At 36.0% G+C, this 18,969-nt stretch overlaps 1 protein-coding gene across 1 annotated transcript in view; it reads left to right on the top strand.

Annotated features, from left to right (window-relative positions):
• The window catches only part of LOC131691398 (paired mesoderm homeobox protein 2B-like), a 115,712-nt gene extending 103,131 nt beyond the window's left edge, over nucleotides 1-12,581 (top strand). The window contains exon 4 of the mRNA XM_058977760.1: nucleotides 11,079-12,581. Within this exon, the coding sequence (XP_058833743.1) occupies nucleotides 11,079-11,446 (368 nt within the window). The 3' untranslated portion in view covers nucleotides 11,447-12,581. The remainder of the gene's footprint in view (nucleotides 1-11,078) is intronic.
• Nucleotides 12,582-18,969: the final 6,388 nt, after the last annotated feature.

The following is an 18,969-nucleotide window of genomic DNA, read 5'->3' as shown; positions in this document are numbered from 1 at the left end:
GATTTGTTTGGCTCGCTGATGTCTTTCGGGAACACCAGCCCAGTTCCTAGCCGAACGATCATACCATCAGGGCACCAGTCGGTAGGCGGGGAGGATACTGGATAGGAACGGGACGAGACGAAAGTCTTCTTCGCTAGCGCTAGTTGGTATGTTTGACTGGGATGTAAGTTTTTTTTAATGAAAAATTTACGACCCAGCCATCATGTGATACCAAATGGGACTATTTTGTTTGCTTACTCACTTCACTTTGGCACTTGCTAGATCTTGGTTGGTGTTGGAAGTGACTTGAAAAAGTAGATGAAAATACTGGTTCTTTTTGTAGGTATTATGGCAGAGTTTATTGATGGCAGGGCCGATTGAATAATAACACTAAATTAGCCAAATTCGCGCATTTGCCGTAATGGCAGAATTCCTCGCTGATATATACTAATCAATTGCTAGTTCGTTTTCTTCGATGAACGGGGCTCATGTTAGCTTAGCTTAGTTGACCGCTCGTGAGTTTCCCGTGATTGATCAAAGTCTGTTGAAATTGCATATTGAACCAATTGTATGACACTTGGGAGTAGCACATTATACTTAACGTGCAACCTAAAGGGACTAAGATTATAATATGATCAATAACGTAGACAGCCACGTCCATGCAAGTCAATTTTGGGATGGGAAGGAATGTTAGTTCAACACTTGTGACTATTGTGACCGAGGAATTCTCTGCATCATCCACAAGTGTCGCAGGGTAGGATTGGTGTTAGTAGGTAGGGAAATGAATCTGGATATATCTTGGTAGATATTGTGATTAAGCTAACTACTCGCGCGCTTTGCCTTTTCATTTTAGATCAAAGTTTTAACGAGTGCGACCTCCAGTAGAAATATGAATGTCGAATAAGCATTTTTAGAATTATTATACCGCGGGGCGTTACATAACAGAATAAAGCCGCGTGGAATATAGTAGAGGTATCTATTCATCTAGAGAGAATAGGATCTTAGCAATATGTACGAAAATCACTCGCTATCAATTTCCGATAATTCGAAACGAGCAATTTGAACTCCGAACAGCCAGCCATCGGGGGACTATTGCTTCTTATTAACACTTTAATGATCATTTCCAAAGTTAACAGTACAAATCAAGCGTACAAAAAGTATTAAAGATATCCCAAATGAATGAGAAGAAATTTACTGCGCAATGTTAATGGCAAGTTGGCATCTCCACTCTCCCTATCAAACACTTTTCCATAATTGGGTTAAATGCCAAATTGCAAACGACATGTTAATTATGCATAATAAATATAATAAACGCAAGAAGAAGAATGGATGGGAGAAGAGCAATACTAGCAAAAACCGATAACCATATGATCGGTTCAAACTCAAAAGAGTAACCCAGGGTACTGCACTGGATGATTTTGAAGAAAGGACCTGGAGTGCGATTTTATGAAGTTTTAGCTTCCGATTGCCCTACATTTTCTGACAAAGTCAAGTTCTGGAGTGATACTTACCACTGTTTAGGAAAGCCAAAGTAGTACAAAGCTAGTGTCATGAGAGCTCAAGAAGACACTTTTGGAGGTACAGTAGTGACCCGTTTTTATCAACCAACCGAAAAATTTTGGTTGATAAAACGGGGAAGTTGATAAAAACGAAAAAAAATAAAATTCCTTTTTCCATCCTACATAATTAGAAGCAACTTGAGAATTGTCTCAAATTGTTAGTTTGCAAAAAAATTAAACCTAATACCGTATCAGCGCAAAAAATCGTATTCAACCGAACCGCTCAACAGTTGTCTAATCCAACTTCCAAGCAAAGGATCGATCTGAAATTAGACTAATTATGAATGACAATGCATTCTGTCAACGAAATTTAACATTTAATCTCCTTAAAAATGAGATGCAGAAATTATTCTTTGATTAATTAGACACACAGCGTTGGTAGTTTACTGCCATTCTACGCCTATGTTCTAAAACTGATAACTAAGAAATGCACGATGAAAATTAAATTAGTGATCTGGAGAGAAACGGTGGATCAAATAAAGCTTTACAGTCTAAAATTACGTTCATAATCAACGTTTCTAGTGTAATTAGTCCAGTTTTTCATTAGAAAAATTTAATTTACGGTAGATTTTACGAAAAATGCTCAGTGGGAAAATCTGACAGAAATCGGATAATTCTCAGCATATTGGTCCATCTACCATCCACACAAATTATGTTTTCTATTCATTTCGTTGCTCATCAAGATTGCACTGAGAGCTTTCTTGTTAAGCGATTTCAAGTTTTACTAAAATCGGAAATGGATGAGTTTGTTTTAAGTTTTTGGAAGCGATGACAGAGATCAATAGTTGTACAGGATCGATCTCACTATTGTAGTTTTTAATATCGTACCCATCTCTTAGTTGACACACTTAATATTTACTTTTTTGATTATTTTATTTGTGGGACAATTATGCGTAGAATTTCAACAGTAGGAAAAACAGACTTGTTATGTTTTAAGGGTTTTCATCATCAAACAATATTCCGTAACGGATATCATAGAATTTGGAACCTGCACGCGTATTTATTATGGAGATGGGCGGTTTGAGCCTAGGTCAGTGGCTTTCGACTGGCATGACCCATTCTCGTTGGTTCGGACTGGTGGTTTTGTTCCTACTTTTAAGTGAATAGATCAATCCGTTTGGATGACATAGGAGATAACAATAGAAAATAGGAACAAGAATCAGCTATTGATTCAATTCGAAGTTTGTTTTAGTGATGACTCAAGTGCGCTGGCAGGAGATCGTTTTATAGGAGTAGATAAACTAGAGAACACACATCACAGTCTCTGAGACAAATATGCACTAAATTGTACCCTCGGGACCGGGGTTTACAGATATTCCGCAAAAAATAGTCATTGGTTTAAATTTTGCTTGCAGTTTGTCATGAACTACGACATATTTAAAAAAATATTGCTAAATATGAAATTTTTACTATATACGGTGTCTCTTCCAATTGTTATGTTTTACACGGAGAATATGTGGAAGTGTGTTATTTTATCATGAAAACACACATCATTGATTTTTTTGAAAATTCAAGCAAAATGTGATTCTAGTTTTCAATTACCTTAAATAGGACCGAAATTGGGTAAACTACCTTACATTTTGACTACTACCTAACACAATGCAAGACTCATTACCTTAATTAAATACAATTGTAAGATTGTAGGCATGAATTGCTGGCATAAAATAATGAATTAACAGGAGGTTGATAAAATCGGGTACAAAAAGTTCATAAAATCGGAGGTGCATAAAAACGGGGGCGCATAAAACCGGGAGTTTATAAAAACGGGTCGAAACTGTATTCGTCAATGTAGACTTGTCGGTAGACGGTTCCAGATTTAATTAAAAAACTGGCTTATTTTGACACATCTACTGATCGCTTGCCACACAAAAAACTTTTTGTGTAATTCGACTGCTTCATCTTAAGTCAATTTAAAAAAAATCCTGCTTGAAAGTTTGCTTTTTTAAGAGGGGTTTTAAACCAAAGCTTTGAATGTTATACCTTGGCGTGGATGAGCCGGTATATTAGTACACGGTTAGCGATTCGATGAAAAAATAAAAAAAAATGTTTGTTTAGTTGATTGTAACAAAAAAATCCCAAAAGAAATTCTGTTTTTATTGATTTTGTGAGATGCTATTATTAAAATATTTTGTTGTTTTCTATCCCCTACTCATAAAAACAACTTTGAAAAGCTATAAATTCGACGCTGTTTGAAATGCAATACGATTGAATGTGAACAAAAACACGATTTTGGTGAATTTGAATGTTTGTAGCTATATGAATGTACGTTAGGGCATTGCAAAAAAGCTTTAAATTTGTTGTGACAAATGTTAAAGTAAACTCAGATGCCAAATTTCCCCATGATTTGGACAATTTTAGAAACCCGCCCACTTCGCTTGAAGTTTTTGAGAACTATGGGAAAATATGAAGAAAAAATATATTAAATGATATAACTTTTGAAGTAGCACTCAGAAAATTATGATTTAAACCATTTTTTAATAATTTTTTTTTAGCATTATAATGATAGTATTCTCGTTTCCCAAAAAATAGTGAAAGCTGGAGTTTTGGGAATTTTGTCCAAAAAATGTCTTACTCCTAATAATAATTCTGCTCTATGCTGCAAATTATGCATTTTGTGCAGTTTATCTAATGAGAAAAAAATCTTACAAATCGAACGGGACCTTTGCGACCTTTGTCAGAATATGAGAAGTTGGGGTTCTAGGGCATTTGTCATTCATATCAAATTTAATCATGCTCTCATGCATATATCTCTATTATTCTTCAATCAGGGAACTTACCACAAAGATGTGCTTCGGCAAGATTATTTCTTATTAATCTCATAAGCAAGAGTTCGGCCTCACTCCGGCAGGTTGACCCATTTTTTAACCCTAACAAAATAAATGTATAGGATTCGTTCAAGTTTTTATTTTTTTCCGAACCCCGGAGGGTGTCTCATATATCAATCTACTCAGCTCGGCAAACTGGGAAATTGTGTGCGTTTAAATTAATGTACACTAATATCATGTAATCATCTCAACAATGACTGAACCGATTTTATCGAACCTAGTTTCAAATGAAAGGCCTAACGTGACCATTAGACGAAGTTTCAAACGACCTCTACCTATAAGATGTGTCATAAGATCTTCTACTAATTTGAAATATTTGATAATGTCCAAGCTAATTTGGTGTGTTCGATGCGATACGTAGGTTTCAGAAGATAAAACTTATTTTTGACTGTCGTTTCCTTAAAAATAGTTTTTTCATTTTAGTATACAACAGAGTCACTCACGAAAATAAATGTGATGTTACACTCTACTTGGCAAAGAAAAAAATGTAGTCTCGCGAAAATTTACAAAATGTTCGCATTCTGAGAAAACTATAGCTAATTGATGTTTAAATACTGCTTAACCCTGAAGATGAATGGTTATCCCTTCGAAACGTTGCGCTATGGGAAAGCAAGTGACCAAAAATCTTAAAACTTCGTCAACTCCAAATTAATTCAATCTATACCGAGAGTTTATACAGGGTGTTTGGTTCATGGTTAAGAATCTCTCGGGAGGTGATAGACTGCCATATTTGGAGAAAAAAATTGTTCTACACATATCATCAAATCTCGACCGTTACAGAGTTATTGAACTTTTTGTGTAAAAAACTTATTTGTCTTAAAATACCTCTAACTTTAAAAGTATACTTTGTATTTTAAATGTTTTAGTTCCATTCGAAAGGTGAGAAAATTTCGAATTGAGTGATGTCCTCATATGTTTCAGCTAATGAGTTTAAGTAGTCTTTTCAAAGTAATTTATTGAAAATTAAACAATTCCAAACGATTTTTCGTTCATTTCTTGAAAATCCTAATAGTTAACCTCATCATTTTAATAATTCAGATTGTTAGTCTTGATGAGCTGCTTAGTTTGTTCTTTGACATGATACACTTACCTTTTCTTATTTTCATGATTTTGGGTTATTCAACTTGGATATTTTTATCTCATTTTCACTAGTACCAGCTCTAATTGAAAAATTACGGCACTTATTGTACTTTTTTTTCTTTTTATTCGAAAGCCAGGAAAATTTTACAGTGGAAAATGTATTAATACCTTTTAGTTAAGTGAATTTAGTATTCTTTTAAAAGTAAATTAGTTTAAAGTTAGTGCTATTATTAGCATTTTCGTAAATTTTCTTAAAATAGTAAATAATAAACATCACCATTATTATCATGGAAATAATGCATCTCAGCAAGTTCTACAGTTCTTTCTTTGACTCCATTTAATTATCTCTTTTGGTTTCGACGCAAAATCGTTTTTAACACATCGTTTCATATGCAAAAATAACGATTTCGAACCACTACATTTGTGGCGAGCTCATGCTGTGTTAACTATTAAATAGCAGCAAAATGAAAAGAGATATAGACAAAGTGTCTAATAAAAAGTTATAGAGAACATTAAGGGGTATCAAATGAACAATAGTGACGATAAATTTTGTTGATTAATAATTAGAATAATTAAAAAACTCCAAAAAAACACAAATTTTGAGTTATTTCGTTAGTAAAAAATCATTTAGTACACTTAACTAAAAGATATTTGTACATACACTGATAGGACATTTTCTCAGCTTTCCAATGAAATCTTGTAAATAACGATATAAAGCATATTTTTTAGATTAGAGTCTTTTAAGCACATGCAAGTCTATTACAGGAAAAGTATAGTAATGAAATTACAAAGAAATGAGAAGAGATAGAAATATGACGTCCAAGAACAAATTATGAATCGTCCTAAAACCTAACTTTTGGATAATGGATATTGCTATAATCATACTTAATTATTTCGAGAAAATTAGCAAAAACCTCCTCAAAAACACTAACTTTTAACTACTTTACAGCTAAGAGGTAATTAAAACTAATTACTTAAAAGATATGAGAACACCATTCAATAGGAAATTTTCTCACCTTTCGAATGGAACTGAAACATTTAAAATACAAAGTATACTTTTAAAGTTAGAGGTATTTTAAGACAAATAAGTTTTTTACACAAAAAGTTCAATAACTCTGTAACGGTTGAGATTTGATGGTATGTGTAGAACAATTTTTTTCTCCAAATATGGCAGTCTATCCCCCGAGAGATTCTTAACCATGAACCAAACACCCTGTATATGCTACACTCAAAAAAATGTAAACGTTATGCCTGGATTTCACATATAGATTTTTGCAATTAGCTGAGGCATATAGATACTACTTGCTGGCACATAAATCTAATGTATGTATTTACAAGAAATATTGGTCTTACATTCACATTTCATAACTATAAGGCACATCAAATCCGATTCTATAATAATACGCACATATAACTTATGTGTGTGCATACATAGTTTATAGTTGACACATAGAAGGTGCGCATGATAACATTAGCATTTCTTCTTCATATGGATTTTAAGTGGTTTGAAGCAAATAGAATTAACGTTTGGATTTTAATCAGTGTAGGATTAAGAAAACTGAATAATATGCATGTTGAAAGATGAAAATTTTGAAAACTAACATTCGACGTGCGTTTTTAAACTTTTCGTGTCTATTATTGAATTTTGAAATTCAAATTTGTTCAAATGTTCAAATAAGTCATTTGGAAACTAAGATTACTTATCACAAGTGTTTCGAAATGGCCAATAAGCAAACCGTCAAAACTCACCTTGAGAAGAAATTCTGGACAAACCATTAAACGCCGATGAAAAATCACAGTAAGAGACGAAAGAGAAAACTTTTCTCTTTCATAAAACGTTAACATCCATTCTCGGCGAGTTACGATTTGTTTGGAATTTTCTCTCAAAGTGAATTGTAACAGCATGAATATTGGCCGCTTACAAAAAACACACGAGACTTGTTTTGTGATGTAATTGAAAATCAATATTCATTGTATTGGTATGAACTGTTATGAAAAATAACAGATCAAAGTTTAAAAATATTCACAAATTAGATCTAAAAAAAGTCTCTGAAAGACCCCTTGAACTCTCAATGGGGGATGCAAGTATAATTATTCTTCTAATTTATAGCGAAAGTTTCAGTTGCCCATATTTGCTCTATGCTGAGCTCGCTTCAATTGTAGTTTCAATGTCAGTCACAATTTATAGTCTTCGTCATGGTATTCGTTTGTATAGGACTCATTATTCCATGTCTCCGTAACGACAATTGAAATGCTCATAACTATGGGTTCCTCTAACCAATTTGAACACTTCTAGATGTTTTGGATTCAGGAGATCGTCCATTTTTTGATTCTGTAAAATTGAACCGGATGAATGGATCTGGTTCTTTGCAATCCGGATTTTTCGGTGCAATGTTCCAGTACTAGGGAATGATTTGTAAATTTTAATAATGTCCTAGCAATATGAGTATCAAAACTCTTCAAATTGCCTTGGAAGTATGTTATTTATTGTTACGGGACCCTATAGAAATTTAAAAAATGGAATTGGAATGGAATGGCCATTCACGGCCCCACGGGAACCAGCTCCGGAAAGTCCGTTTCGGGGTCAAATCACCAAATGGTTCCAAAATTACGAGATACAGCCTACTGATGCAATTCCAAGAATTTTGCTACCCATATTGCTAGTATTCCATTGAAATGTAAAAATAGTATCCCAGCACTGGAACCTGCTTCCGGAAATCCGGATTCCCGGGAACCGAATGAAGTAACCTTATTCATTTTTACCAAGTCTGAAAGTGAATGAGTTCCTGAATCCAAAAACACCCAAAAATTTCGAAGTGGGTTGGAAATTCCCTTAGTTATTGACATTTCAGTTTTGTGGGTACCCAGGTACCCACGTCGGTCTGTTACGTAGTGAAAAAATCAGGAGCCCCTCCTCACTCCCCCTTGCTATATCAACAATATTATTACGCCAAAAGATTGACTTAGTGAAGTTCTAAGATGTCACAAAGTTCCAATTAATTGAAATTTCATTAATTGAAACTTAAAAAAGTACCCGGGTACCGCGTCGGACACATAACGGTTAAACTCTTTTCTATTTACTTCAATACAAATGAATACTTTGAAATATGTACCTGTCTCATTTCACGAATAGTATTCCCTCTCTTTTTCTGTCGCTCTGTTTTAAGGGGTTTGAATGAATATGTCACCTAATCTCAGTTTACTATTGTCAATACTGGACCTGACTGTACGAAATTCTTTTTTTAGAAATATGTGACCAAAAAGACATCTTTGAATTTCAAAACAAATTGAACGTTTGAATTAAGTAAAAACACCAGATAATCTTGAACGATGCTGTCAAGAAAAGAAAAAAAGGAACGAAAAGGTGAAACGGAAATACTAGAAAGTGCAATGTAAATTAATTAGTCATTTTTTAAATATTTGGATTTTACCAAACATTTCAAAACATTCTCAAATCCGTATATTTTGTTTTTTATTCATTTACTATATTTAAATATTGTTTTTTTCAAATTCTTTCCATATGTTCATTTTTTCAGTACAATCATTTCATGGATTCTATTCGTTTTGTTTACACACCAAAAAATAATGAAATTTAAACGACATGTAAATCAATACAAAAGTAAACATACAGAGCTTGAATTTAAAATTTGATTGAAAATTAAGTTGAATTCGATGCCCTCAATGAGAGCATCAAAAAGTATATACTTTTACACTTTCGTTCGTGAAATATTACATATCATTTATTTTACAGCAATATTGGATTTAAAATACATATAAAGTACATTGGTTTGCCGTTTAATGGAACTGTAATTTTCAATCAACGTGTAAAATTATGATAAAATTCGTTGAATAAAGCACAACAAGTTGTGTGTATTTTTGTGGAACTTAATTTTACATTTATATTCATGCTCCGAATATGTGCATGAAAATAAATTTAAAATTACAAAATATTTTTTCTGTGTATTTTATTTATTTTGATATATGATCATTTACCTTTAATCATTTATTTGATTCAACTTTCTTTTTATTCATTTTGTTCATTTGAGCTCGCTATATCTATTTTATTCGTTTCATTCTTTGGATCCATTCTGATCAGTTTATTCATTTCGAGTATTTTATTCAAGTCATTCATTTAATTAGTTTTATTTATTGTTTTCAATGTATAAAATTCATCCAAATGATTAATTTGACACAAATTGACTTATCCCATTATTTTTATAACTGATTTGGTCTCGCTTAATTTTTCATTTTAATCATTGAATTCATTCTGTTCTGTTTATTTTTTATTTAATATTATCCGCATTATTATTATATTTCAGTTAATTTTAGTATTTCACTTGTTTAATTTATTTTATTTGTTTTACTTATTTTATTGATTCTGTTCTTTTTATTCTTTTTTTCTTCGTTTTATTTTATTATTAAATATTTTGTTCATTCTATTCATTTTATTAATTTAATTAATTTCTTCCTGTTCAAACATTTTTTTCAGTTTCATCGTTTTATTGAATTGATTGATTCTCTTCAGCCATTCCCTTCATTCATTTTAGCCATTTTGTTAGTTTGTATCAATTTAATTTCTTCTATTAATGGTATAACTTTTTTCATATTGTCCCATTTTTCACTTGATGAGCTCAACTAATTTGATTTAGTTAAGCTAATAATTTGACTTATTTGATTGCCTTTGGATTTTGATGCCTTTCCTTTTTTATTAACCCGTTCATGCTCATGTTGTTTGTGGATAACAACGTTTTTAAACAGCTTCAACTTTTAATTGAGGCAAGATCTGCTCACAAAAACTAGTAAGGCTAATAAATGTGACTATTACTTTTCATTTTAATATTAACAGTTACAAAGATCAGATCTGGAACTGCAGTTATTGCAATTAGTCTAATTGGATTCCAACGGAGCAGTGCTGCCAGGAACAGTTTTCGTTGACGACGGAAAATGATTATTATTGTTAATGTTATGTTGCAATATTATTGAAAATTGATAAAACTTATCAATTTAGACTGCCTTTGGCTACAATTTCCACGCAATTGGATTATTGTAAATATTCTAGGAAAATTGTATTGAGCATTGGAAGGTAAAAATTGAGCAGCTTCTAGCACAGCGAGGGGAGCACCTATCCTTATAAATAAAAAGGTTTTTCGTGTTTTTGACCCCACCGTTTTCAAGGAAAAACAGTTTTGAAACCTTATATGCACTATCCTAAATTTACAGTTTATTTGCCTGTCGCGAAAGCGAAGGACCTTTTTAATAAGAATTTTATTTGCTGCGATACAATGGCAAACGTATATGATATATTGATGGGGGACACGGTTTCTCTATGGTTGATTTGAAATCAGCTCACAGAAATAAACATCGAAACATAACACTATAAATTGCCGAATAGTCAGTTATGTCACGACTGATATTTTTTCCCGAATTTATGCCGAACATAATAAATTCCAACAATAAAGTAACCCATGACTCAATAAATTATGAATTATGGTACGTGTGATCACCACATGTGAGCAGCATTTGCCAGCTATCGTCATTTCCGCTCCCCGAAATCATCTGTATCTGTCACATCATTTTTCCAGTTCCACTAATATCTATTACATTTTTTCGTCTTTCTCTCTCCTTCTCTTTGTAGGCAAACTGTCCGACTCCGATCTGAATGTTGGTGGCGGCTTGCTCGGTAGCCATGGAAGCGGAAGTCTAACCGTCATCAATAGTAGCAACAATAGCAACAACAACAATAACAACAATCACCACCACAATAGCGGCAGCGCTAACAAGTGGAGCACGTCCTGCAACTCGCTGCTGCAGAACCACCACCAGAAGGCGGCCGTCAACCATTTGAGTATGAACCACAACTTGCAGAACCACCATCATCACGCAGTAGCCGCCCTGTCGTCACCCTTTTCGTCGCTGTTGGGAGCTGGCGGTGGAGCCGCCGGGTATCTGCTGGACCCACTCGGGGGACTGAATAAAACTACCGCCGCTAATCATTTGTTTTAATTTTCTTTTCTGTTGTGTTGTACTAGTTGAGAAGAGGATGAAAATTTTCTGTATTTTGCTGAGCTTACGAGTTTAGAGAGAAGGCTTGTGCTTTGGAATAACAAGAAAATTATAAGTATTGACATGAGTCGCAGCAAAAGAATAGGTGAAAACGCAAATCATTGTTATATTATTCTGTAATTTATTTTGTGAGTCGAAACAATTTCACTAAACAAAAGAAGAATTTTTCGACGTCTTTTTTCTCGCAACTCCCAACTAAAATTACAACCTCTGCAAGGAAGCACTTTTTTTATGTACAAACGGGACAATTTGAAAACAAGTGACATTAATTTACAGTATATAATTTCTCGTTACAAACCCCCCCCCCCTTCCAGTTCCATCACAGAACAACAAGCTTACCTACAACCCGCCAATGTAATATTTGCGAGTGTCCAGGATGCCAGCTAATTAAAATCCCTCCAGGTAGGACGGCATCCATCGAATGAAGCGAGATCCGAGGGAGAAAAAAACCTCCAATTAATAGTCGAAACTTTGTCATCCTCGTCAAAACGAAAAGCAAACGTCCGTCAGCAGCTAACGAGGCCCACACATGTGAGTCATCCTGAATCGCGCGACTTTCCTTGTGCCACGCCGCTAATTAGTGCACGGCGATGCGGGAGAGTGTCCCTCATTATATCCACCTACCCGAAGGTTTTCGCTTCTAGCTGAGCAAAAAATCGAAGCGGTGAACTAGTGTGGCAGATCCGCACCGCGATGCGAATGCTTGACGAATCCAAGGCGAATATGTTGTTTGCACGAATATTTCGATACATTCTGGTATACGGATCGAACGATTATACTGTCCAAATATCATGCAAGTCAATACAAAAAAAAGCTAATAAAGTTGAAAGATAAGTAAATAAAGTAATTATAAGAAAAACAAGCCATAATAAACAAGACAAGATTTTCAATCAAATCCAAGCTAGTCAAAGTCCTAGGAGAAAGAGACGCCTAAGAAGTAATACACGATATTTTAAGCATAACCATCAAATCAACCGTAATGTGAAAATCGCTGACACGAATATATTGAAATCTAATCCGCATTGTTTGTAAACTGTAAATAGAATTAATGCAAGAAGAGTTTAGGGCATGTACATATGGAAAATTGAATAAAAATTTCGTAAAATGGCTAAATTGGGTACGTTTTTCACTTCAACTGATCCGTCGCATAGGTTTGGAAAAGTTGCTAAATCAGAATTTATGGGTTTTATCAGATTCAGTTTTTCCAAAAGACGTTACATACAGTGAGGGGCACGAGGGTATACGGTCCCTTATTCAACCAGAAGGCGTCAAATTGTTTATATTGCCATAAGAGCTTAAAAATGCAATTTTCTACCCAGAGATTCTTCTTTCAAACTATCGCAATTTTTAAGTTTCAATAATTTTAGATAAAAATTTCATGGCTTCGTGTTCAATTTTTGAAGTAGAGCGCTTTAAACCAACGACAGGACTAGACACTGCATTCCAAAACTGTATCACAAATATGACTACCCCTCAGTGACTCAGGTAACTGGTACTGTCAAATTTGATGTTTGATCAGAAAATCCATGAAACCAGCAACGTCGGTGAATCTGATGTTATTTTTCTCAAATAGCCTATAGTAACCATCGCAACAAGGAAAACCAATGTAACAACAACAAAACAAAACTATTATGTCAAATTCGTTTTTGACAGTGCACTACACCGGTGTAGTCGGTGCTACACTCATTCAAACTTGGGTGTAATCAGTCTATCTCTTTCTTTGCACTACACCGGTGTAGCACCAAGAAAAAACGAAAACGCCATTAGTTCTGACGGAGCATCGAAAATCTTCCTGTGAAGCACAGTTCATCGCTTGAAATTGTCACCAGATAGGCAATTGCTCATAAAGGGTGCTCTTCGTAAAAGGCCCCTCCACATAATTAGGATGTGCTACAAATTGGGGAACGAAATATTCGAGCAGGTGTCCTGGGAAGTGCTGTGCCGAAAGTGTCATGTATAACCGATAGGAAATGATAGTGATCGAGAGTGTTGCTCCATTTTTCGAAGGTATCCTTATGCAGGCACTGGAACCGCCGGAAAGTATACAAAGTAGTGCGGTCTATTTTCATCTCCTTGTGCTGGTCTCATGCGATTGATGATTTAGCTTGCGTTTCGACGATAAAGTTCGCTATTTGGCAAAGAAACGGTTTCAAGTCGCTTTAGTCATGTATGTGACCAATTTACTAGCACGGGCATCTTGTGTTTCCACGTAAGTTTGTTGAATATGTAATAGAGAGATTATTAAATAAAAGACATTTGAGTCGACAGAATCAGTTTCAAGGATCTGCCCCTGCCATTGGTTTTTTTCGCGGCGATTAAAATGAACAATGTTCTACGCAATGAATCCCTGTAGGGCTGTAAAACTCTGTCCAATACATTGGCCGTTGGTTACGGAGAGAATCTATAAACAGTTATTAGTTACTGAAGAAACTGGGATAAACAGATTTCCCCTGCTACTGTTTTTATTTGAGACTGAAACTGAGTCTGTTGCTGCCCCAATAGCTGAAAAAGATTAAGTTTCGACTCAACAAAAATCACAATAAGAACACCAAAGCTTCACCAGGATATTGAACCAAGTTATAGCATCGAAAATTTTACTGAATCGCTGTCCAGTTTCCCGGCAAAACCGAATGATAGAAACCCTATAATTCTGAGCAGTATGGGAAAAAGTTATGTTGTCAAACGGTCGGGAAAGAGAAGGATAACAAGGAAAACTTAAAAAAAGTGGAAAATAAACCACGAAAGCATTGGAATCGACCATTGTATCTCGGATGAAGATTTCGAAAGTACATTGCTAGTCTGAATTTGAATCCGGATCACCAGCTAGGATAACGCTACCAGTCGTATCACGTAGATTGATTAAGGCCAGAGAAGACAGACAAAGGCACAAAGCCATCCTTATCGAAAATTTTATAAATTGTAGTTTGTTTCTACTTCTATTCCGTTGATTATGTTGGACAAAATAGTAAAATTACAACAAAGTGTTGTGCGTGAGTAAAGATAGCTATTTATGGATAATTTTTTGTTGGTCAAATACAGATTTGCTCACTCTTATAAAAATTGATGCAGAATTAGTTTTTGGATCCGAGTCAGAGTAGGTTCGCTCTCATATTTACGAAAATGAAGGTTTCGAACAAAAGAGATTATAACTACTAGAGGTCACATGTCGCTGTTAACACTGATAATTCATCATCTCGCTCCTACATATATGCTAGGCCCATTAGTTTGACATATATTGCCCCGGGTACACTCATGTCAAAGTAATGGGATACAATATGCTAGAGCGAGACCACATGTTTCAGTCCGTGAATACACGGAAACAGTAGCGCTTCACTCCCTCTAGTAGTTATAATCTCTTTTTTGGACGAATTTACTCCGATTCGAATTCAAAAACGAAAACAGCATAAAACGACGTAATATGCCATGCCTCGGGGAAACTGCTCAAAGAACTCGGAAACTAGAAATTCAGTATTGCACAGGGTGTATTATTTGGTCCTTGCATGCTGGTCATAACGGTCAGCACTTGCTGGACTATTTTTCATATTGTCCTGAAATCGAAGGTTTTAGTAGAAAGTAATTCATTTAAGTTTAAAACACTTACTTCGCTGAGGATTTCCGAGAAGACGTTTACAATTTCATTAACTAGATATCTCGATATAATTTGTGGTTTCTGAACTCTTAGTTTCTGTAATCGCTTCCGGTGGTCTAGCATTCCCGTAGTTCCTTGGACAAAGTGCTAGTGGCAGAACGGCGTCGACACTGCCCTGAAAACGAATCGATTAATCATGATGTTAGTCGCCGCCATTGCGACCATTCGATCTGAAGCGTAACCTGGTCGCTGAACGGGGTGCTCGTGAGCGGCTCCAGGAGTGGGTCTTGGACTGCCGTGGTAATTTAGTATAATCACGAGTAATCGAATTATCGCGGGTTGTCTTCCTCGGTGTTTTGGATCGGGCACGGTGGTCGAGGTCACGGCTCGGCTGTAGATATTCCTATGAGTTTACAGCTCACGAGAGCGCGAATGTGGAATCCCGGGTATAATGACTGCGCCCTCCACTCGCAGCATCTGTCGTCCGGATGGAAATTACCCCGACCTCATTTGTCACGCCCTTGCCGGTAGACAGTTCGACGCGAGCACAACGACCGCAGATTGTTTTTCCAGCACCACGCAACGAATCATCTGCCTCCCGGGCATCTTCAAATTCTACAAATGAAAACCCGGGTGGATTCCGAGAAACCCAAACGTTTCTTAGCGTACCGTAATAAGAAAAGGTATCATCAATCTCGTACTTGCTGGATCCAACATAACTTTTCCGGGTTCGCATTCGATTCTTGCGGCAAGCGAAACAGAATGTTTTCTTTCCTAGCTGTTGCGGATTTTTGTTGCTAGGGTATGCAAATAAACATTAAGAAAATTGAGGCAGTGTTGCGTGAAAAATTCATATTTCACCACTACCGAGGGGTAGCTCAATGTACTGGTAACTGGCAGTTAATTTCGTGGACACTTTTTCTTCGGAATTTTTCATGAAGTTTCAGGTCGTGTCGTTGTTTAAACCTTTCAATACTCGGATCCCGGTTCAAAAATTTCTGCTGAGATATTTTACCAGTTTTTAAATGCAAATAATTTCCGTTGTACTAAACGAAATCGCAATATTTTTGCACTATCTGATCGGAAATATGTGCACGAGTTTTGTTAGAAATTTCACAAAATGCAAAAAAACAAACAAGGATTTTAACAAAAAATTCGAAAGCGACGAGGAAAATGCGAAATTTGCAAGCCTATTTCAGGCAGAGCCGTCAAAAGCGAGCTCACCTGGGTTCGAATCTCTACCCCGCACATAGGGTTAGAGATTTTTCCAACCCGAAGAGGCGAATGGCCTTAAGGTTTAAACCTATAATCGAAATAAAAAACATACTGGAAGGTTATTCATACAAGTCCCACGTATTCATTTTACAGCATTCGTCGCTCACAAGCCAAACGAACAGGGATGCCAGATGCACAGATTAATCTGTGTTTTAGATTGTCAATATCCTGAACAGATCTATAAAACTTCACAGATCATCACAGTTTTCTGTTATAATACACAGACTAGCAGTCGTTCTTTGTCTCGTGAAAAAAGAAAAAAATGGTCGCCACTTGTTGTTGTTCGTTTTCCTTAACACAGATTTGAACAGATTTTTACATAGGTTGTGAACATATTTTGCAAAATATTACCTGTCACCCATGTAAACGAGTAACATGTTGACTGCGCTATCCAGACGGAACAATAAGCGGTAGACGCTATGGATTCTCGGCAACGTTGGCATTTGCACATACTCGCACCTGCGTGGCTCAATTAAATACGAATAGTTTACAAATAGAGGTGCCGCGTGCACGTTTCAAACATTCGTTGTTCGAATGCGAAACGAGCAACATCATGACCTTGTCGTCCGGACGATACAATCGTTCGTGTATATGCTGAGTTTCGGGTCCTACGGCGGGACGAGAAGCGCACGATAGACCTTGTGCACAGCAAGGAAAAGGGTGCAAGTTTTACACGGTTTAACTGTGTGCAAGTTGATACCGCCTATACCAAAAGTCCATAGCGTCTACTATGCGGTTTCGGCAGTGGTGGTATTGACACAGTTGGAACGTGCTATCTGAAAGGTTTGTCGTGCGTCATTCACCCTGCTGTGAGATTTGAGACGCTACATGTACACGCAAGTTTGCCATTATACCATTTTTTTTGGCACAAACAAAAAAGACAAATTTCTCATACTGTCACATTTTCAAATTATAAAAGTTACACAAAAAATATCATGTTACTAAAACGATAGTATACATTTTGGAAATTTTTGATATATTTTCCCAAATTCAACAAAAATCGATCGATGCACGTTCTGTGAAGACTAAATTTGTATGCCAATTTTTCTTTTAGGCCGATTTCTTTTAGGTCGTTGTCAAGTGACAGATTTCATCAGACATCTTGATTTGTACTGCCAGTTTTGCTTTTTTTATTCAATTCGTTTATTTGATAAGGCACGAGAAGGTGCCAGGTGCGTTAGCTTAAATGAGCCATTTTTTCTTAGTTTTACATTTTGAATTTCTTAAAACTAGGGGGTTACACATTTCAATATTATTTTGTTTTTATATAATGAAACTAAAGAAATTTTACAGCTAACTTATACATATACAAGAGGGGATAATACAATATTCGTAAGATTGGAGGGGCGGGTCATTTTGTGTGTTCTTTTTATAGTAAAGCACTTTAGGATTTTTAGAAGGGCGAATGTTGGAGCCATTAATTATTAACTAAACGGAACATTTTACAGGCTTATTAACTAGAAATAACTAGGCAGGTCTATGGCGCTCAGACGCTCTGGAGTAGCCGGAATTCGTGTCATCTCACCGGTGATCAAAATGGTCATATTGAAGTTGTCGCAAAGCTCATGAATTGAGGTACATCGATTATCGTCTTGAAGGCAACCCCATGCCGTGCCGTGGGAGTTGAAGTCACCTAAAACTAGCCGCAGTGCGGGGAGGAGTTCCGCAATATCGTAAAGCCGTCGGTGGCTAACTGAGGCTCTAGGGGGATGTAGGTGGAAGCAATGCAAAGGTATTTGTCTTTAATTCTGGTTTGACAAGCAACAACTTCGTTGCCTGGTGTCGAGGGGAGGTCGATTCGATTGAAAGAATAGCACTTTTTGATCCCCAAAAGGACTCCTTCGTAAGAGTCTTCTTGATCCAAGCGAATAATCTTAAAATCGTGGAAGTGTAGGTTTATTTCTGAAGTGAGCCATGTCTCGCATAGTGCAAATGCATCGCATTTTAAGTTATTTAGTAATATTTTAAAAGAATCGATTTCCAATTCCACTGTAGAACAGGGATTAACACAGGGACTCGTTCGAAGAATTAGCAATCGAAAGATACAATCGCTGAAAGTAGGGGCCATTTTGCAGCGAACTGCATAGAAAATCTTTTTACTGCGGGGAGAAAGCTTATCAAGATGCGTTTAAGAGGGTCAGAAATATTTAGTGCTGTAAGAATACGGTCCACAATGTCAGAGAAATTTATTAAGTCAGCCCTGCTTTCTTTCTCTGGTTGAGATATGGGAACACTTGGTTTTTTTATGTTCCTGAAAGTGCTGGGAACTCCTTTTCTAAGCTAGGTTTCTGAGACCGGGAGCGAAATGCTTCGGTTTTGCACCAGTACTTCCTTGAGTAATTATTTTAAAGGGGCCATGAAGAGACACCTTCTGGCCTTTACGACGAAGCTTGGGAGAGGAAATGTTCCTCCTTTTTCTATTGCTTCTAGGCACAGCAGAAAATGTTCCCTCCTGGGGTTCATCACAGTCGCCTTCGTCAGTAGACAAGTTGGTACAGAGGTTCATAGAGGCCGGTGGCGTAGCTATCTTAAACATTTCTGCAAAAGATCGCTTAGAGCGTCCCTGAAGGGAACGCTTGAGATTCTCCTCGCGCTGTTT

This window comes from Topomyia yanbarensis, chromosome 3 (assembly GCF_030247195.1).
Source record: "Topomyia yanbarensis strain Yona2022 chromosome 3, ASM3024719v1, whole genome shotgun sequence".
Lineage (NCBI taxonomy): Eukaryota > Metazoa > Arthropoda > Insecta > Diptera > Culicidae > Topomyia > Topomyia yanbarensis.
This window is presented reverse-complemented; position numbering and strand designations above follow the sequence as displayed.